We start from the raw sequence: 23,012 nt of genomic DNA on the forward strand, positions 1-23,012 counted from the left end.
CCACAAAAATGAGTGCTCGTATCCACTACCTGCAACCATTGGCACATTTTAAGGGCCTGCTTACAAGCAGCCTCTTAAATATTCTGATCCCTGCAGAAACTGTAGTTAGAAGAGATAGGATGTTTCTTCCACCTACAATCACAATTAGACATAATATAATGTACCCCGCCCCTCCTGATAACTGTTGGAGGCAATAAAGTTTGCATCCTCCACAAAATATTGGAAGGCCAAGCATGTCAGAACTCAACAAGGGAAGCAGGCCCTGCATGCACAGAGACATGCAGATGTTGGTGTCCTAAGCACCAACATAGTTATGTTATTCTCCAAAAAAGCCAGAATAGGCAATAAATATTGCACCCTTAAATTCCAAACACCTTTGTGTCAGATTTGATCGGGTGTGATACTTCTTCCATCTGACCAGAGCACTTGTAATGAAGCCTAAAGTAAGTCTGCAATCCAGACATTAAATCAAAACCCTAATCTCTCCTACACAGCTTGAAATAAAAATAAAAAAACCAATTCAGATAATTCATCTGAATAGCATTGGTCAGAAGGCCAGGGCAAGAAGACGTCATTGTTTTATACTCGGCACAGCAGGGCATTGCCACAGGAACGTGAGGTGGCATGGCAGTGCTCTCTATAGTACACCTGTTTAGGGTGACAGCTAAAGACTCCCATGTGAGAAAGTTGATGTCACAAAACAATGATGTCTCCATCAGCTATTAATATGAGATGTTCGACCGTGGGTATTCCAGAGCTTCATCCTCTTGTCCAACTATTGGCCACCTTCTCAAAGAAAAGCAGGGGCATTACACCAGATCCAATTATTCCTGTTAACCAGGGGTGTGCTGACTTTTCTTCCCCTCTAGTTAAGTTTTGCAAAGTTCTTCTAAAGTATATTGTGTCTGATGCTTGCATATTTGAGTCATAAACATTCATGATTCTGTTAGCTGAATCTTTCCAGCATCCGAACTGTTTTCTTTAAAGTGCATCTTCTGCAGAATCATGTTTTTCGAACATATATAACTACGAAGGCAATATCAATATTCCCAAATGTCGTAATTTTCATGTCTATATCCCAGAGCAAAAAACACGAATAACTACTAAATTATAAATATTGACCTTTTTGAAGGTTGTAAAGAAAAAGAACTTCATAAATGCGTACACCTCCACTGGTAACAGTGCCATATCTGTATACAGATCGGTATTACGCTTTCTAGTAGTCCACGAGTTTCAAGGACGAGGTGTATGTGTTCAGGGTTATCTCTTGAGGCCTGAAAGAAATTCGTTCTGTTTATAGGATGGGATTAAATCCCCATCTGTTGTTGCTGACTCCAGTCGTATTTGTACGCTCCATCTCCACCGGATCTTTAAATTAGCTATTTTTCATTATAATGAGGAGAAATGACAAAGTTGTGACATTTTACTTCACCAAAGATGTGCGTTAAACTAAAAAAAGAAACAGGAATCTACAGATCTTTAGCGATTCACGTGAAACGTGCAGGATAAATGCAGCCCATTGGTAGGGGTGGGCCTCTAGATGGCTTGGCCACTTAGAATTTGCTGAATAATTTTGGTTCGTCACTTCAGGGAGAATGTATTTCACCATCTGCAGGGCCAGTCGCGGGAGGCATTGAGAGCTGGCCTCCTTCCCGTATGCTGGCAGGGTATAAAAACTGCTGGTATGTATGACGTTGCACTGACTGTTACAGCTGGTGTTTCTAGCTAGGTTCCTTGGCACTTAAATGCCACCCTTCTGGCCTAGATTTTGCAGTGCTATCATAAACACTGGCCCTTTCAGATTTTAGAAATGTGATGCCAGTGAAATATCAAAATCTCTGCCCCCCCCAGTGAAATATCAAAGTCTATACGCCTTTCTGACAGTTCAACATATTTCATGCCCAACTCCTCCACCAAAATGCCAGATTTGTCAGAATAGTATTTTTTAGACAACACGTAATTGAAAATAATGATTTCAGTATTTGTAAGTAACATTTTCAACAAAAAGGTCAGTAGTTATTGCAGCTACTTTGAATCTATGTGCGCTTCTTAGTCCTGCTACACATTTCTAAATTATTTACTCTCCTCTTCCATTATACCCGAGTCAGCAGTTCTCTGACGCATGCCTTCGGGGTGTCATAATTTGTTATTTGAAACATCCTTGGGCTCAAGGATGGTTCAGCATTTTAGAATAAGCAGGATAACCCAACTCCCAAATGTATTACTGTACTAGTGTGACATTTGCGACAGGGTATGTCAAAGCAAATGGAACAACGTGGCTGCTGAACACAGGGCTCAGTTATTTCTTAACTGTGGCCAGTGGGAAATCGTACTTACAAGACGCCTCCTTCAAATTTTGCTTGATTTGATTTTATCATACACTCTCAGGTCCAGGATGTAAGTGTTTTGATGCGCAGATGTACACTAAACTTTTTTATTCACATCACACAGAGGACTCTTATCAATGGTCTATTTTACTGTGATTTGAGTTCGGACGAGCTGGCAGTGGCATGCCTCCACAACCTGAAGTGGTCCCAGATTGTTTTCATCACATTTGGGGGCTGAGTTCATCACTCTGAGATGTGTGAGGAGAGATAGAGTTTCTCTGTCTGGCTCTGCCTATGCTTCGGACTGATGAAGAATGTTCGTGTAGGACTGAGCTCTGTCTGACAAGTTTGCTGGGCTTGTGGTGACATGGTTCTATCACTAATCCGGCTTCACTAGTGCGAGGAGGTGCAGTGGGAATGTCAAGGCTCTCTGTAGGCAATAAAGCTCTGCTGTCCAGATCTATCCTAAGAGCATGAGTGAAAAAGACTATGAGTAAATATCAGAGAGGATACAAATGTCTACTATTAACACAATTTTATGAGGACGAAGTAAACTTCAAAAAATAAACGCTGGAGTGGTTAGACAATAGATTCAGGCCACATAACGTACTCATTGTCACGTGTGAGAGGTGGAATGTGCTATTTCCAGGGTTGATGTGCAATAATGTATTTTAGCATCAACAAGTGAGGTTCCGTGACAATTGTAAGTGGTGTTTTCGACTCGCACGAATATAGTCGAGTCTGGTATCTATGAACCGCAAATGACGAGTTTAGTAAGTGTGCGCAGTTTCGCTGTGCTAGCTTAAACCGTTCATTTGTTATATGGGTTTTTCATCTGTACCCACGGGTTCCATCTTAGATACGGCATCCATTTTGTCTCTTGCCCTCAAGTAGCCAGCGAACGGACGTTGTCCGCTTCGCGACCCTGGGACTCCCAAGATATTTGCGGAAGACACATGTTCTTTGTAAGTGTCTTTATGACGAGGGGGATGCTACTGTAAGGCAGATGACGCCGCATGAGGCTCATCTTGCCGCACGGGCTTATTGTCTCAGCCGTGCATCTCATTAGGCACGTCCCTTTGATGCCTGCATCTCGTGTTTCCCGTTACCTCCCCTTTTACACCCTTTCCGATCTCCCCACTGTCTCCGTCTTCCTCTACACCTGTCCTTGTTCCTATTTCGATCTGTTTTACTGCTGATTGGAATTTGCTAATGGTGGGAAGATGGGATTTTACAGTTGGGAACCGCCAAATGTTTCCGCACTTATGTTTCGGACCTCATGTGTTTCAAAGTGACCAAAGCGACCCCCCGGGGAATAATTGTGAGAACCGGGTTGTAAACTTTTGTGTTCAAATGTTATCCTATGGGTAAAAACTGTATAAAAGGAGCGATCCACAGAACCAATTTGAAGCAGTCTCCCCAGGTTGCACGCTGTGTACTTGTCGTGATCTCTGTGTTCCCTGCAGCAAATAAACCTTGAATCTTTGACGCTGAAGGAAGTGTCCCGTGTCTCTGTGACTTGTACGCCGGAGCAGGTTACCCACGAAGGTTTCAGGTGTTGTGCCCTGGCACCGCTGGGTCCTACAGAACCCAGTCCTTCAGTTGGCGCCCAACGTAGGGCTGCATCAGTGGTACCGGTCCAAGCCCGACGATCGTGAGGAACTTCGTGTGAAATCTCCGAGGGAAGGTGCACTCCGCTTCATCGATCCTGTTGTCGAAATAAGTGGCCCGAAGACTTTTCCCGCGAAGATTCCCGCCTCCGGACGGCTGCAACGGACTGCTGCCCTGACTGTAGACCTGTTTTGGCGCCTGGCGTAGACCTTTGTATAGCGAGACGATTGACGGGCCTTCCTGGTGACGCCATCGATTTTTGAGTTAAGTATTTGTGGGTCGCTCCCATAGCTTTTGGTTGTTGACACTTTAGCGAGTGTTTTTGTTGTACACGCTGTGTGAGTGTTTTTGTCGGTGACACTTTTGCTGGCGTACTTTGTTGTGTTGTTTGACGACTGCAGCCGCCAAAGACCGAGGGTTTTGTTCGTTGCTGGGACTTGGTAAATCCCGTAACCCTTGAAGTTTGTGAAACTCGGCTAGTGTGCAAGATGCCTGGTCGCAGTACTTTGTTTAGTTGTTTCAGACCTTGTGGTGCGGATTCCCGACTGGAGGACTCGTGTCCGATACCTCCGGTTGGAACTCCTACTTATGATCTATATAGCAAACATGGGCTAGGCCCAATTACCTTTAACGATTATTGGATTAAATATACAAAGAAGGACGGCGACCTTCGTTGGCCACCTCACGGTAGCTTCGAGGCGTCAATCTTAGATAATCTAGAAATGAAGTTGTTCGAACGAAAATCAAGGCCGGCCATGTTTGATGCCTTTCGGTTGTGGCGCAAAGAAGCCCGGCAGAAAGAAATCAGACAGAATAAACGTAGTCAGCGAGATAATGTTGCTACCATAGTGAAGAAAGCTGAGCAGTTCCAGCGTGATAAGGAGGATAAGGATAAGGAGGTGTTTGAGAGACTACAGCGTATGACCATAGATAAATGCTATCCTGCTTTGCCTACGGAGTCGGACAAGAAGGAAGAGGTAGTTGAGGATCCTTTAATGTCCTATCTTATGAAGTCGCCACCTCCGTACGTACAGGGTACCGCAGCTCCTGTGGTCCCTGCCGTACCTGTTCTTCCACCTATTCCTCCTCCACCTGTTCCTCAACTTGCACCCGTTCTTCCGACTGTTCCCGCTCCTTTGTCTGTTTCTATTCCTACTGCTCCTCCGCTTCCTCATACTCCTGCTCCCGCTACTGCTCCTGTTTTGTTAACCCCTGCTGTCGCTACTGTTTCTACTCCTTCTCTTGTTAGCCCTGTGTCTTATTCTTCTCCCTCTACCCGTAGCCGCAATTCTCCTCTTGCGGCTAGCTTCTTTCATTCGCTCGGACCTGTTCATGGGTCCGCTGGTTCCGGTGGTCCTCAGAGACGAAGTCAGCTTCCTGGAAACAGAGAACGCGTTGCGCTATATAATATGGCGATGGGTTGGATGGTAAATCCGCAGAGAAATCCACCACGTGTTGTCCTCGAAACGTTTTGTCAATTCAATATACCAACCCAGAGATACGTGTTTGATGAAATGTGTAAGTTCCTTCATGATCAGATAGCGGCCGATGCGCCTGACGAGGTGCTGACCGCCCTGTCTGAACTTCGGCTTCAGTTTTCAACTGGACTGATAGTAGATACCAATGTCCGACGTGCTATTGAGCGGTTACTATCTTTTCGTCCCGCTCCGATACCTTATGCATTGTTTGTCGAGGATATTGAACACCAACCAGATGAGTCTGGCCAATATCCCATGCGAGAGGTTCCACCGGTTTGGATGCCAGGTAACCCCGCAGCTGCCCCTCCGGTCCCACCGTATTTTCAGAGAGTATGGATACATCTCCCGTGGAAAAGATCGGAAGTGTTACAGGTGAAGCAATCATTGCCTGACCCTCGCAAAAATCCTGCAGGGTATTACAAAGAATTATCGCAGCTCGTAGATGCTACGATTATGAATCTTGCCGATATCGACATGTTGTTTGGCAATGTCGTACCGCAACCTGTATGGGCTAAGATTCGCCAGCAAGATCACGCAAATGAATTAGGTGGTGATTGGGCGGCCATCTTGGCGGCAGATGCTTTACAAACTGGTGGAGCTAAACCTGAGCAGTTGATTGCTGCCCTTCCCCAAAGAATAATAACGTTAATGAAGACTCTTATGCCGGCTATGAGGGTAAACTGGGACAAATTGTCAGCCTGTAAGCAAAAGAAAGATGAGAGTGTTTCCGACTTCTTTACGAGGTTTGAGGAAGCATTAATTGACCATAGTGGTCAGGATATGGGTACTGAGGGTGGACAAAGGTTGTTTGTGGATAAATTTGTTTCAAATTTATTGCCCGACTTGAGCAATAAATTGAGAAATTCGGAGAGTGCATGGGCCGTTTCCACCTCAGCTCAGATATTGGCTACGGCACAATATTATGAGAATAGAGAGAAAGAAGAGAATGATCGTGCTGATAAAAAAACGAAAGAGCTAAAAACTAAAGTGTTGTTGCAACAAGCGTATCCTCCGCGGTCAAATCAGAACAATTCACAACAGAATCGATCGCAGTCGCAATCGAATCGGTCACAGCCGCGTAATGATTCCTCCTCCCAAAGATCATCGTTAGGGTACAATCAATGTGCTTATTGTAGACAGGAGGGACACATTAAATTTAACTGCCCTGTTTTGAATGAACGTAATAGTGGTAACTCATCTAAAGGAGGTCGTGGTGGTTCGCAACGGGCGTCACGTGGTAGAGGTCGTGGTGCTCAGAATGATCGCTCAGATAACTCATCTAATTCTAATAACTGTTTCGATCAACGTGGATCATCGCAAGGACGATCTGCGCAGTACAATGTAGACGATTATTACGTCGATCAGGGGACTGACGACAGTAATTACTAGGACAGCCGAAGACAAGGAGAGGGAGTGGTATCAGTTCCGGTTGATCAGAGAGGGCCTTACGTCGCAGTTGCTACATCGGGCGTCGTTGAGCCTTTTCTGTTGGACACTGGTGCAGCGAAAAGTTCTATCATGCATTCGAAACTCCCTGGCGCACCTTTGTCTGGCTTAACAAATGTTTCCGTTGGTTTCTCTGGCGCCCCTGTTAGCAATCCAGTTTCACGCCCTTTGCCCCTTACAATTGGGCCACGAGAGCTGGAAGCTCCGTTGATTTTAACCACGGGTTGTGGCGAGAATCTTTTGAGCCTGGATTTGCTTAAACGTTTGTACGCAACTTTGTATTGTTCTCCTGCGGGTGTAAAGCTTACGTTAGGAGAGAGGGTTGTCTCTCCTATGTACTTGTCTCTTGATAAGCTTCCACCGGAATTGAGTTCTCTTCCTGCGTCTTTGTGGGCGACGGGTCCAAATGACGTGGGCCTACTTGATATCTCTCCTTATGTTGTTCAGTTGAAATCTAATGTGCGATTGCCACGTATTCCCCAGTATCGTATCTCCCTTGATGGTGAACGAGCGCTGTTGGCGATCATCTATGATTTGATCGAGAAAGATGTTATTGAAGAGACTCGGGGAAACGTGTGCAATAGCCCTGTACTGCCTATTCTTAAACGCTCAGATCCTACAAAACCGCCTGTTTATCGTTTTGTTATCGATTTACGGGAGGTAAATAAAATTGTGGTTCCTCAATTCCCTGATGTGCCTGACATCACGGCGCTCCTGACTCTGATTCCAGCTACTGCATCATGGTTTTCGGTGATTGATTTGAAAAATGCGTTTTTCAGCATCCCGATTGCCGAAGAGAGCAGGGACCTTTTCGGTTTCTATCTCGGTGGACGAAGCTTCCGGTTCAAACGCGCTCCTCAGGGCTACTGTGAAAGTCCATCGATTTACAGTCAAGCCTTGAAGGGTCAACTGGATGCGTTTCGGTTGCCGGTTGGTGCGGCTTTGATCCAATACGTCGATGACTTATTGGTGGCTGCCGATACTCAGGACATTTGCAAACTTGCTACGTTGTCATTGCTGCAACATCTCTGTGAGCTAAATCATAAGGTGTCCCCTTCTAAACTCCAATATTGTTGTCAAGAAGTAACCTATCTAGGTCACTTATTGTCAAAGGAGGGAAGGAGATTGACCCCAGAGAGAATTGCAGCGATTGCGCGAATGGCTGTGCCAAAAACCCAAAGAGATGTGCGTGCCTTTCTAGGTATCACGTCATACTGCAGGCAGTGGATTCCTAATTTTTCATTGCTAGAGAAACCATTGGTGGCTCTTACGTGCAAGGATGTTTCGACTCCTTTACCATGGACGGAAGAATGTCAGAAAAGTTTTTCTGAACTACGTGATTCATTGTGTTCGGCTCCTGTGTTAGGTACTCCTGACTATAGCAAGCCGTTTACATTATATGTTCACGAGAGAGAAGGTTGTGCTTTGAGTGTCTTGACGCAACCTTTTGGTGGTAAGCAGCGTCCATGTGCATATTTTTCCTCGACCTTGGACCCAGTAGCTAGAGCATTGCCGAGTTGTTTGAGAGCAACTGCGGCAGCTGCGGTCTCCATCCGACAATCAGCAGGATTGGTCATGGATAATATGCTTACGGTGATGGTTCCGCATGCAGTCGATACTCTTTTAAATCGTACGAAAACTCAGCACTTGACGAGTGCGAGGTTGTCTGGGTACGAGTTGACGTTATTGGCAAGCCATATTCAGATAAAACGTTGTAATGTCTTAAATCCGGCAACTTTGTTACCAATTAACACAGAGTCAGATGAAGTAGCAGAACATGACTGCTACTTGAGGACTGAAGAGGAAACAAAAGGTCGAGTGGACCTTAAAAACACCCCATTGGAAGATCCGGATGGCACTCTGTATGTGGATGGGTCATGTTTTAAGTTGCCGAATGGCGATGTGACTACTGCTTATGCTGTTGTAACATTGAATACTGTTGTTGAGACTGCAAGATTGAATCAGAATTCTGCCCAAGCTGCGGAGCTGATTGCTCTTACTAGAGCGTGTGTGTTGGCGAAAGGGAAACGTGTGAATGTGTACACCGACAGCCAATACGCTTTTGGTGTAGCGCATAGTTTTGGACGATTATGGCGAGAGAGAGGTTTCTTGACGTCGCACGGTACGAAGATTCAGCATGGCCAGCTTGTGAATGATCTTTTGGATGCATTGACGCTGCCTACGCAAGTTGCGATTGTTAAATGTAGTGCGCATCGTAAGGTGACGGATGATGTTGGTCGTGGTAACGCGTTTGCAGATGAGATTGCTAAGGAGACTGCCCGGAACCTTAGTACTCGAATGTATGTGACGAGTTCGGTTAGGTGGCCTACGGAATCGAGTATGTGTGAAGACACCATTGAAAGTGTGAAAGAAATTCAGAATGAGGCCACCGAGACTGAAAAGGCGAAGTGGAAAGAAAGTACGGGAAAGTTGGATGCGAGTGGTTGTTGGATTGACCTGTCGGATCAGAAAAGATGGTTGTTGCCTGATGCGTATGTACTGGCCGTTGTGACAATGGCACATGGGTTAGCACATATTAGCGTGAAAGGCATTTGTAAATTGTTGTCGCCTGTGTGGAAGAATGATGGAATTACGAAATGTGCTGAACGATTGGTGAAGAATTGTATGGTGTGTATGATGTACAATCCTGGCAAAGGAACCCCAACTCCTCCTGGCAGTTTTGCTCCTCCTTCGTATCCCTTTGAGGTGATTCAATTGGACTTCATCCATATGGAGCGATGCAATAACCTGAAATACGTTTTAGTTGTGGTTTGCGCATTCTCCCGATGGATTGAGGCCTATCCTCTCAAAGACAATACTGCTTTGTCTACTGCGAAAATCCTATTGAAGGAGTATTTTCCTCGGTATGGAATGCCTAGAGTCGTGTGGTCAGATAACGGAAGTGAGTTTGTTGGAAGTGTGATGAAGAGTGTGTGTAAGGGCCTTGGAATAAATCAAAAATTCCACAGCGCCAATCATCCCCAGTCAGCTGGATTGGTTGAAGGGTACAACGGCACCCTTAAACTAAAGCTAGCGAAGATTCAGGCTACGACTGGTCTTTCGTGGCCTGACGCTTTGCCCTTAGCATTACTGTCAACTAGGGCGACTGTACACTCCCGAATAGGGCTTAGTCCCTACGAAATAGTGTTCGGCCGTCCTGCGAATGTGTGGGGGGTTCCTAGGCCAGGAATGTTTTCTGATCTTGAGTATCCAATGTTGATTGACTATTTACATGACTTGACTGCTAAACTGAGGTTAATTCACCAACAGGTTTACGACGCATTGCCGACGCAGACGGAGGGTCCAGGCCACCAGCTCCAGCCTGGAGACTGGGTGGTGACACGCAACTTTTCACGCAAGAATAATCTGGACCCGAGGTTCACCGGACCTTACCAGGTGCTCCTGGCCACGAGGACTGCCGTTCGTCTTGAGGGGCGTAAAAATTGGGTGCATGCCACCCATACGAAGCGAGTCCCTATCCCTTTACCGGCAGACCCGTGGGTAAGGAAAGGCATTGCGTCAACAGAAACAGAAACATCGCCGGCGTTTGTACCTTTCAGCGACGCGCAGCCTGTTGGAGAATCCTCAGCGCAGCAGAAAGACACTGTTGAACAATTGTCAGCAAAAGACTCAAGACCAGAACAATCGACTGATCAGCAGGACGCTGTCTCTTCAACGGATCCTTTGTTCGACGAGCAGACACGTCCCGGGAAACACCGATATTCTTTGCGATCTCGCACTAAGGACAAATAAAAATTTTTTTGTTTTGCTGAATTAACGACTGCATTATCCCGTTTCCTGTGATCAGTTTTGAACATTCGTATCACTGTGATTTTTTTTATACATATATATATATTGAGCTTCCTCCCTTGTATCTTTTCACTTCTACAGCCGAGAGACTTTGTGTTTGTATATACATATTGTGTGCTGAAGGCCGTAGGGCCGCGCGCGTACTTCCTTCTGGATAGTAGGTCTTGACGCTAGGTTAAAGGCCGTCGGTTCCTAGGAACTCCTGGGGATTGACTATTGCTACACAGAACGAAGTGCGTCAAGAAACGTTGCGGACGGTCGTAGGGAATGGCATTCTCGAAGTTGAATGATTTGGAGGGAGCTAAGGCGCACCGACTCAAGCTGCAGCAACTCAGTCGTACCAAATGTTTTATATTCCAACTGTTTGTGTTATTTTTGACTGCTTCTGCATTATTGGCGGGTGGGGTGTACTATACGATGTCTTACTTCTTACCTGCTACACCTACTCCTACTCCTTACCCTAATCTTATCTCTACTGCTTCTCCCCATTCCTTTCATATGTTACCGGAACACGAGCAGGCTAGACGTGTAGAATTCCGCAACAATTCCTTTATTCAGCTCCTTCACCAGCATCAGTTAGTGGTTAACACTACTAATTGTTGGGTGTGTGGGTTGATGCCACATACTACGGATAAGGGAATTCCATATCTGGTGTTACCGTATAGTTCCCAAGGGTCAGCTCGAGCATTCCAAACAATGTTTCGAAGCGCACTGGGTTTCCACCCCATTCGAGAACCACGTTCCCCCTACTCTGGTCCTACCTCGTATCAGAAGCCTTTGTCGATAGCCATAGAGGATTTAGATAGCGATATCTATGACCCCTCGCTTATTCCTGAAGAAGAGGTATAAGCCTATAGAGTCCTAAGTAGAGGTGAATATAGTGTGTTCACTAGCGAAAAGCAGCTTAAAAGCTCGCCTCCAATATGGGTCGTACCCCACACTGGTAATTTCTGTCTTATGGGTCGTGGTCGAAGATTGCAAGCCCGACTCGGAGCAAGTGCTTGCACTGAAAATTACATTTTGCCGATGTCCTCGTCCCCTGTGTTTCTGGCTGCCAAGGGTACATACTTTATCTGTTATGATCGTGCATATGCATGGTTGCCCGCTGACTTCATGGGCTCATGCTTCATTGCAAATCTGTTGCCTCCGACGTTTACTGTAGACGCCGATTATCACAAGACTAGAGTTGTGCGAGGCGTAATTAGCGAAGAGGATACTGCCGGTCAAGAGGCAGGAGACTTTTTCAAGGGTTTCCTCCCGTTTTGGGGACCTATGGTTAACAGTAGGAACCTGAGACAGTTGACTCGAGTGGTAGAATCGACAGCTAATATTACTGCCAGTGCCCTTGGTAATATCACCACAGAACTTCAGGCGGAGAGACTTATGACGTTACAAAACCGTATGGTTTTGGATGTCATCTTAGCAGATCGCGGTGGGGTATGTAAGGTGATCCATTCGAGCTGCTGCATTTTCATTCCAGATAATGCTCCAACTGTCTATCAAGCCATCTCGAGGTTGCATAAGATCTCTGAATCCATACACGTGGATGTAGGGGATTGGACGCTGCTGGGGTGGTTTTGGGGCCTGATGTCGACTTGGGGTTGGAAAATTCTGATGATCATCGGAGTTGTGGTAGTGTTCCTGTTCACGTGTTGCCTTTGTGTGCAGTGTGGTCCTGCCTTATGTGGCCTTTGTGCTACAACGTGTATGAGACAACCATCTGTTACCAAGGGGACTCAGTTGGACAGAGCTATGCTACAGCAACATCTCGATGGTCTGATGAATTACGAATATGAATCCGACTAGTGCTTGCCTACATGAGGGCAAAAGGAGCGTCTGAGGTTCCGTGACAATTGTAAGTGGTGTTTTCGACTCGCACGAATATAGTCGAGTCTGGTATCTATGAACCGCAAATGACGAGTTTAGTAAGTGTGCGCAGTTTCGCTGTGCTAGCTTAAACCGTTCATTTGTTATATGGGTTTTTCATCTGTACGCACGGGTTCCATCTTAGATACGGCATCCATTTTGTCTCTTGCCCTCAAGTAGCCAGCGAACGGACGTTGTCCGCTTCGCGACCCTGGGACTCCCAAGATATTTGCGGAAGACACATGTTCTTTGTAAGTGTCTTTATGACGAGGGGGATGCTACTGTAAGGCAGATGACGCCGCATGAGGCTCATCTTGCCGCACGGGCTTATTGTCTCAGCCGTGCATCTCATTAGGCACGTCCCTTTGATGCCTGCATCTCGTGTTTCCCGTTACCTCCCCTTTTACACCCTTTCCGATCTCCCCACTGTCTCCGTCTTCCTCTACACCTGTCCTTGTTCCTATTTCGATCTGTTTTACTGCTGATTGGAATTTGCTAATGGTGGGAAGATGGGATTTTACAGTTGGGAACCGCCAAATGTTTCCGCACTTATGTTTCGGACCTCATGTGTTTCAAAGTGACCAAAGCGACCCCCCGGGGAATAATTGTGAGAACCGGGTTGTAAACTTTTGTGTTCAAATGTTATCCTATGGGTAAAAACTGTATAAAAGGAGCGATCCACAGAACCAATTTGAAGCAGTCTCCCCAGGTTGCACGCTGTGTACTTGTCGTGATCTCTGTGTTCCCTGCAGCAAATAAACCTTGAATCTTTGACGCTGAAGGAAGTGTCCCGTGTCTCTGTGACTTGTACGCCGGAGCAGGTTACCCACGAAGGTTTCAGGTGTTGTGCCCTGGCACCGCTGGGTCCTACAGAACCCAGTCCTTCACAAGCCACTATCTTTGCTCATTGCAGCAATGATTTGTTATAATGAAATAGCGGCAGGTGTATTGGACCTTACGATGAGGTTAATGTAGGCCTTGGCCGCTTTGGAAATGTTCTTAGGACACTGTACTGGCACTTGTGAAAAGTAGTCAGCAGGGTTTTGAGCTTTCCCTGGTCAGTGAACAATAGTGTAGTCATATTCCTATTGTTGCAAACACCGACGTTCAATTCAAGGAAGCATCTTGACTATTGGGATGTCAAAGTTCGTAAGCAATGCATAAAGATCCATTACAAGAGTGAAAGGTTTTCCATATAGGAGTACATGGAAATGTTCAGAAGCCCAAACTACTGTTAAGCTTTATTTCTCCAGTTGCGAATAGGCAAGTTCAGTTCATGACAAAAGTTTGCTTGCATGGGCCACAATATGCCTTTGAGCATTTAGGTGTCCACTGTGTTGAGCATAGATCATGCCCAACCCGACCAGGTTTACGTCAATAACAATGTCAGAATGGAGCTTTAGATCAAAGTAGGCCATTTTAGTGGCACTCTCAATTGCATGCTTGATTTTCTTAAAACTTTGTTCACATTCGTGTGAGCAGTAAAATAAAGGATTTCTTTTTTTACGTCTCTCAAAGGAGCACTTACTATAGCCAAATCATGTATGTATCTGGAACAGAAACTGGCCGTGCCAAGGAATGAACGTAACATGGAAACATCTTGTGGGGGATTGCTGGCTGACAAAGCTTGTACTTTACATGGATCCAATGTCATACCCCCATCAGATAAGATATGGCAAAATAATTTGAGTTTTGTTTTGTGGTACTCACATTTCTCAGCATTCAAAATTAAACCTGCATCAGCAAGTAAATAACACACTTGTGTAAGAGCTTTATCATGTTCTTTTTATGTAGCTTCGAAAACGAATAATGTCATCACTCTAATTGAAAGCATTCATTACAGGTTGCATTATACGTCAAATGACATCTTGAAAAAGTTCAGCAGCTGATGACACACCGAAACTTAATCATCTATATCGGAACAAACCAATAAGGGTAGAAAAGGTGATGATGTACCTGCAATTTTCTTCTAGTTCTAATTGATGATACCCTTTGTTCAGATCAAGGCAAGAGAAGTCTTTGGCACCATTTCACTGTGTGATCGTGTTGTCAATGTGCGGAATGGGATATCGTTCTCTTTCAATTGCCTTGTTGGCTTGATGCATATCAACACAGATTCATACAGCTCCTTCACTGTCCTTTTTGGGCACTACCACTATGGTGAAACCCACAGAGTTGGGTCAGTAGATCACTCAATGATGTCATGCTTAAGTGATGTCTCAATCTCTTTCACAACAGCTTCTTCTAGATTAAATGTAATTCTTCTATGTCTTCGAACAACAGGAAAATGTCCTCATTCATATGCAGTTGTACTTTCATCGTCTTCATTTTTCCCAATCCATGAAACAATGGCAAGCACTGACTTACTGTTTTGTGATGAACATTCATGTTGCAGTTCAGATATCGGTCCCATATCAGTAGCAGTATTGAAACCGAGCAAACAGTCACTTGACACAGTACCTTGAAGTACATGAACAGGTGCTTATATTTTTATTCTTTTGTACTTCATGGTTGCTATGAATAAACCTTTCCTCTTTAATGGTGTTGATGCAGCCCAAGTGTACCCTTTAGTCTTTGATGGTGTGAGATGGGACAATTGAGACAGTTCATTGTATTTGTCCTCAGGCATAATGCTTATTAACGCACCACTGTCGCTAATAAAAGGTATGGAGCAACCATTTATTTGCAATTTTCGGACAATGTTTGAATGACATGTGATTTTACTCGGCGACTTTTCTGTGACTCATATTTTTCTCTGCACGCAGCAGGTCAGACATGCGCACATTTTTCTGAGGTAAACATCCACTTTGCACATCGGTCTTTCTCACTGTCACTTGACAAGGAAACAGAAAAACTCTTGGATGACGATTCCGACAATGATCAACTTCATTTGGTGTTGATTTGCTTTAGCTGGTGTTTCTGCTTGGCCTTGTGGACATGCATAGAAAGTCGCTTCAAAAACATTCTGCCGTCCATTATGTTTTTTCGTTGTTAAACACTTAGCTTTCCCTTCACCTTGCAAACTGTTACAAAATGATACTCCTTCCCACAACCTTTGCATATTTGTCCAATGGCAGGACATTTACCTGCATGTGGAAATGAAAATTCACATCTCAAGTACAGTTTATTTTCCTTTAGATCCATCCCTTTGTGCCCTACAGCTTTGTGTTTCTGCCTACCTTTCACTTTCATGACCGACTCGTTCTTGGCATCACGGGCCTCCATGACAGCAGCTTGTCGATCAGCACATTCCTCAGCACTGGCATTCATGAGAACTCACTCTAGACTAAGGTTTTCTCTCAGCATTAAACTTCAGCATGAATCTGACAGACATCCGTCGATAACTCGGAGGGGTATACCCCATCATTGAATTCATTGAACTTACAGTGTTTAATGAGAGTATAAGTCTCTCAAAAAATTGTTGATTGTTCTACCAGCTTTCTGTCATTCCTGACTGAAAATATATCTTTCATAAATGACATTTGGCACCAGAGTGAAATTGAGATTTAACTTGCCGTTGAATGATGGTATGTGACTTTACGTTTTAATCAAGGCAGTTCATCTATTACCAATATTCTCCTTTTTACAGTGTCAAATAGAGATAGTGAGAGTCTGTGCTGCTCACCTGAACTTGCACCATTCATACCATTGGCAAGTCCTTGTGATGTGCTTGCTTTAGGATCATTATAACCAATAATAATGGGTAAAGCTTCTTTTCGTGTGGCCATTGGAGCTTTTCAACTCTTGAAGGACTCTCAAGTTGTGGACACACTTAACACTTTCGGTGGTGTCCTCTTCAAAGGTCAACAACTCTGTATTAACAGCCTGTGCATTCTACTTGGGTCACTGTGCCCACAGAGGTGGTATGATAACTGTATTTACTCAGCTTTTGAAAGTAATACAATAATTTGTCAATCTAGTTTTTAGCACTTTTCTGTGTTTGGCTCTTTTGCTGCTAGCACTTTCTCGCCCTTGTCTGTTGCTGCTTCTCACACTTCTCTGTATCTGGTGGTTGCTGCCTTCAATGTTAACGTTCTGCATGTCATGTGGCTCAGTGCTGTGTAGTGGTATAGTATCTCTTTCATTGCCTTTCTGACCAATCCTGAGTATACTTCTCAGTGACCCTTTTGTTATCATCAAATGCTTCACAGTAGGTGGACTGGCACTTTGACTCCACATACACCAAATGTCTATCTTCACTTCGACTAAGGCCCGTGTGGCATGCTGGACCATGGCAAACCCACTGGGAGAGAACTGTTGAACTTCAGGTTACGTATCTCATCCTCGTCAAAAGTTGTAGCATTCTCCCCAGCCTGGGTACTCGTAAATTAATACGCCACACATGGAGCTTAGTATTACATATCTTTATTGCTCAGTGTGTAACCGTGATCTCAACGTTCTAAACACGAACTCTATTTACCACACCCAAACACTTTTTTCATAATTTTATTTAGTCAATCTATCTCACAATAAAGTTCAGCATCTTTGTTTTTGAATTGTTTGTACTTTAGAGAGGGGATGTCAGCAGCACATTCAGTTTCTGTCCTGACCAGATACTGTGTGTATGGAACAGAACACTGCCCAAGGGCAATTTCTATCTCCTTGAAACTATGTTTACACTTTATTCTTCTATATCACATAAACCTATGACTGGTATGCATGCACTCAGTTTCTTAAGAAAAATACTCCAATCCAATGCTCTGTAAAAGGGAATATTTCCAAATTCTTTGTAAATATGTGTAAATTGGTTTCCTACCCAAGATTTATGTGGGAGCATTCTAAAATGTGTCCCCAATAATTGACAAAAACATGTGAATGCTCTAATATATTTTAAATTTAGAAATTATGAATAGACCCTAGTCAGCAGATCTCAATAGTTTTCTGGAGATGAATGACAAAGAAGTGGTTATTCAGATAGTAGTCAGACACTGACCAAATGGCGTCATATCATTAGTATTGCTATACTGTCATTAGATTCTCACTGCTTCGTTTAACTAAAACAAATTGCTGTATGTTTCATGGATTATTTTGCACCTATTTTATTTGATGTATTGCTTTTCATACAATGCCCTCTAGCCTGTCTGTGCATTAGAGACGTTAAAAAAAAAAAGAAATACAAATTGGTGCCTCGTTGCCGGCCAAAAGTTTTGAAATCTATCACAGCAAAATAAGTAGGAGTGAATTTCAGCGTTTTGCATGGGTTTTTTTTTTACAGACAAGTGAATCTGTCTATACAAATGGAGGAAATTGATAATAAAAATTGCCCTGCGTACTTTTGTATTTGATCTTACTCTGTGTAGCCAGTTGAGCCGAGAGAACGATTTCAACAGGTGATGGATGTTATTGAAGCCATATTAACGCTTTTTATGCTGATTTTGTGGTGTTAGTGATTGACACACAGCCTGGGCTGTTCACAACTCCCAATAGGTTTTGGGTGGTCACATTCTTTGTCATGGTAATAAGCAATCTAACAAGTTAAATACTTTACTTATAGTAAATGCGTATTGCTATCCAAAAAAATGTAGTCTTCATACTGCATTTCATATATATTAGGTAGCCAATAAGATATGCACTTCCATTTTCAGGCCGGTTTGAAAGAGATATATTTATATTCCTAGGTGAACGGTGTGCAAATAATTTCAATTTAGACATCTGCATCTATAAGCACAGGTTTTACCAAGAGCCATTCTCCTCTTCTGCTGTCTATATGCAAGTATTGTGTTTGATAACAAGGTAACTTGATGGATTCTGTTGGTGCTGTTAACCTAGGAAAGACCTGCCACCAAATGTCACTGTGAGGCAGGCAATTCACAATGAAATGGTGAGTAGAAGCAAGTAGCTATAGCCTCATATCTTTGATGTTTGAGTTACTCTCAAAGCGTATTTTGTTTTCCAGGAGTAGGTCTTGGAGCCCTACACTACTTGAAGATTTGAAGGAATGCACCGGGATATCCTAATTCAATATCAGGTGGATTTTCTACCACAAAAAGTCTGCTAGTTTATCATTAGGGAAGTAGTGCATTTATTTCACTGTATTTCATCTAATTTTTTTACCATATGTACTACAAGACCTCTTTTTCTAAATTCTTTTTGAAAATTAGGGTGACCTTCCACCATCCCACTTTGTACACAAATATACATCACAGTTTTTGTTCTCTTATATTTCAGATATTGGCAACTAGCTTCAAAACATGTGTAAATCTGATATAGTTTTGTCTTTGAGGCTGTTCACAAAAGTAGACCTATCCCAGCCATTCCTCCTCCTTCCTCAAAGGGAAATTTTCCACCCGTAGGTGGACTTTTACATTTTAATACGTGTATTCCAGGAAGAAAATCCTGATTCTCTGAATCAAGATTTAAATATTAGGTGCTGTGATCCACTTTTACCCTTGCACGTTTTGCCTGTTGGGATTGCCTACATAGTAGAAAGAATCTCACAAACGAAAAATTGTGGTTAACCTTGTCATAAACATACCTGGATCTCCATTTTGTCCTCTCTTGCCCTTTGCTCCTGGTGGCCCTAGTTAAAGAGAAAAAATCGAGTTGTTAGTCCAAAAACTAACTATAGTCACAATTTATAGGAGCATTTAAAGAGCAGATGCCATGTTACTTTGTTACAAAGAAGTCAGAATTTGTTCTCGATGGCTCAGTTTTCGACTTTCCCCGATCCCAGCCTTACAATGCCTTTGCTCTACATTTGTAGTTACCTACTTTGCAAATACACGAACAAGAGAAAATCTTGGGTTTACTAGCTTCATTTATTGTAAATTTGTCATTCTGCCTCTGGGCTGTTCCCGGGAGAGAGAATAACGCGCTGCCATGGAAATAATTAGTGCTGGAGTTGGTCCAAGACACTGTTAGTACTGAGGTTATTAGTGGCTCAAAGTACTACAGAGGCTACTGTACACAAACACAAGCACTTGTGTGTATTACAAAGTTCATACATCTGACAACTAATGAAAGGAATACATTATGAATAGTATTTAAAGAACATATGTCTTAAATTGTGAAAATACCATTCATACAATTAAGTAACCTAAATTATAGGTCATATCTGTATCATTATAGCAGTAATTGGTTTTATTTCGGAAAATAGTTTTCCTGTAGTGTTAACATTCTGCAGTTTCCAGTCACCAAGCACTTACTTATAATGGCAGCGTTTTTCTTTCCTCTGACGTTTTTCCAAGCTATCGATCTGTCTAAATTACAAACTCTATGAATTACGGATCTGTTAAACTTAAAAAAAAATTTTTTTAGGAAAGTTGATGGCTTTATGCTAAAACAATAGACTCATAATTGGATTCCTGTGCTCGGAAGGAGTTCACGTCGGTGATAACAGTGGTATAATTGCAAAAAGAAGAGAACAGCAGTAGAAACATCACAACATGCTCTTCAGTGTTGAAAAATAAAACTTTTGCTGTGAAAGAAAGAGAATACATCCCTTATGGGTAGAGAAAATGTTTGGAAGGGTATTGATTGAAATTAATGTGAGTCCGTGGCGTCGTTGAACGTAGACTGCTTGAGGCCCCTACGTAAGAGGAAAGAACCTGCCTCCAAGAACATCATAGGATGTGGGGCTGAATGGGTGCAACACTGTGGCTGATGGGGAAAGATTGCATGCAACCTTGAACATCGATTTATTCTAATTAAGGGGTATTGCTTAATTGTACAATGTTTCCCAGATACAGTCTACATTTCCGTAGATACATTTTGTTGTGTGTAGCTTGCTGATGAATTCCTTTTTTTGGGGCATAACAAATGTAAATAAAAACGTTTAGCAAAACAAAATAAACAAAACCAAATAATGTGAACCGTATTCAGATCAAGATTAAAGACATGTCAACAGTAGGTAATCAGAGAGGTATACTTGTTTACGACGAGTAACGTCTGAAATATGAGTGAGCATACAGCAAATGGAGTTCATGCATTACTGTAGAAAAACATTTTTCTACATACCTAACCCTTCAACAGATAGATGGCAAAATGCTGTTGTATATCATCATCAAATGTATTTATTCATGCATTCATTTTTTCCTCTACAACAATCTGCTATTGCTTTAGACCAGGTATCAACAAATGAACTTTCAAACTCATTTAAAGGCACTACACTCTGATCCTCACAAACCTTTCAGGGCACAAAACTGTCTGATCCACACAAATGCAACATTCCCTATTATCAGTGCCATTGTTTCCTGTGAGTGGTAAAATGAGGTTAGGCCAATAAAATCAATAGAACTTCTTATCAGGTGGGGCTAAAGATATCCGATTACTACAACCCCATCGTTGGGCACCATGTAACGGTCCTGCATCTGTTATTGCCCCATAAACCTCCAACTGAGGTGAGAGGGCACAGCCTCAAAATCTGTAGTTAGTCCTACATTTTGGACAAGACAAGTAATAGGACACATAACGTGTATTTGTCAAGTGCACGTTCTCCCGTGTACATCTCTGTTCTGAATGAAAGATGTTTATTGTTAGCCAACTCAATGGTACTCATTTCATTAACCTCGGGAGGAGGAAGGGCTGGGTGAACCCACTGAGATTTAAACCTGTAACCATGAGGTCAAACACAGGTCCTTATAGGGAACCCATTAGTCCACTAAGACACCAGACTCCCAACCCAGCCTCCCTGGAAATAGCTATAATACAGCCAGAATGAATCGAAAATTGTGCCTTATCGAATCAAACCAATCTACATTCTCTAATCAGCTACTTTTGGTTGAACCGGTACCTTTTCTCTATATTTCACAAACCCACTATGTGTGTGTTGCACTTTTTGACATTTAGTAAATGTTTTTATAAATGGTGTAGGTGACTTGATTGCTCCTGTAGCTGGCAGACAAGATGTCACCTTTGAGGCAAAAAACCACTAAGTCGATTAACAGGCACACAGTGGTTCCAAAAAGCAATACTGTTAGTGCTACAAAAGAGGGGGAATTTCTAATAAGTAGAGCCCCTTAAATTGTAGGGTACACATATTACCAGTGCAAACTGTATTCCAAACCTCCTTTACGATTATTACCAATAATTGCCTTCTATATCCTTTTATTCTGTCTGTTTTATTTTATTTCTGTGGCCCACCATATTTCTTAGAAGTTTTCTAAGTTGATCTTACTGGTGCATTCTCATTGTGGAGGCAAAAGTCACTTCCCAGCCATAGGTTTTGTTAGAGCCAGCCTGTTGTTCTGTGGTTTGGTCTAAAGTCCTCACAACACCGTATTAGCGCTGTCAACAATTTGTCGATGACTGTTTGTTTCACTGTGTTTACGTTTATAATTTAAAAATGAGCCTTTCATTCTGGTAAATTGCTACTATTTCCTGGCACTCACTCATTCCATGTGGTCTGCGCTTCCTTTTGAAGGGATGCCTTCATTAGCTGTGGAGCCTGCCCACCAAACCCAGATGGCTGAAAATAATGTTCAGTTTCTGTCTATAATAGTTTAGGAGCATAAACATGGAGACCTAACAGCATATGTGTATTGTGGGAGAGAGATGGAATTTGACATGGATCTAAGAATCAGATGGGTCTTGGAGTGAGCTATGAGGTGAACCTGGTTACACTGGATCCCATTTTGTTCTGTACATTTGAGAAACGCAAAGACTTTTTAAGGATGTGAACTACCAAATTCACTGAAACTATCAAGTGGTTGCACTGAATGACGTGCCCAGAGAATCAGTAGGAATTTGGGCTAATTAAACTCCTACTGTTTTACTAGGCATCTAGAATCCATCTCAATTGTTCTACTGTGCAGATATGATCAGGGCCACGGGAATTACGTGCAAAGAGAGGGACAAATCAAGCGGCAGGGTTGAGTAAATTATGCAGCAAGAAAAAACAAATTATGTGGCATAATGCACCACATTTTGTAATGGTATATGTGGTAAGCTGGCTATGTATATACTATACTACACCAAAGTGAGGTATAGTGTGCACAGAGTCCAGAGGAACCCCAAGGGTAGGCAGATGAAAAATTAGATGGAACTTTACTCTCTATTTGTGGTAGTGTAGTCGAGCAGTAAAGCAGTATCAGAGGACAGTGTTAAGCATTTGTTGTACACACTCAGTCAGCAATTAAATTCACACACTCAAAGATTGAACTTCCAACTAATTGTTTTTGTATAAAAAAATATTCCTTTAGTTATTTTATTTTCTAGAACCAAGCAAGCCTGGCACAGGTAAGCAATAAGTACTTTACAGTAGTAATGCAATTGAAATACAGTTTGAATAGCAATGGTATATGCACTTTGATTTGATTTACAGTATGGATGCAGAGAAATGCAGTACTTAGTAACTGCAGTACATAGACTTGAATAGGCTTTTTAATAAAATAGCAGGTAAGTAACTTTTGAGATTACTAGGCTTACACAGAGCAGTATACCTTGATACTACTCTGTGACATTTCCTGAAAACAGGTAAGTAAAATAGTTTTTGTTAGATTATGCAATTTTAAAGAATTTGTTTAGTTTCTCAAAC

General features: G+C 42.9%; 1 protein-coding gene across 1 annotated transcript in view; it reads right to left on the bottom strand.

The window, feature by feature from the left end:
• LOC147711405 (uncharacterized) overlaps positions 1-23,012 on the bottom strand; it is a 230,972-nt gene that overhangs the window by 17,516 nt on the left and 190,444 nt on the right. The window contains exon 3 of the mRNA XM_086919479.1: positions 19,014-19,058. Coding sequence (XP_086775605.1) covers positions 19,014-19,058 — 45 coding nt within the window. The remainder of the gene's footprint in view (positions 1-19,013; positions 19,059-23,012) is intronic.

The sequence above is a fragment of the Lissotriton vulgaris genome, chromosome 5 (assembly GCF_964263255.1).
Source record: "Lissotriton vulgaris chromosome 5, aLisVul1.2, whole genome shotgun sequence".
NCBI lineage: Eukaryota > Metazoa > Chordata > Amphibia > Caudata > Salamandridae > Lissotriton > Lissotriton vulgaris.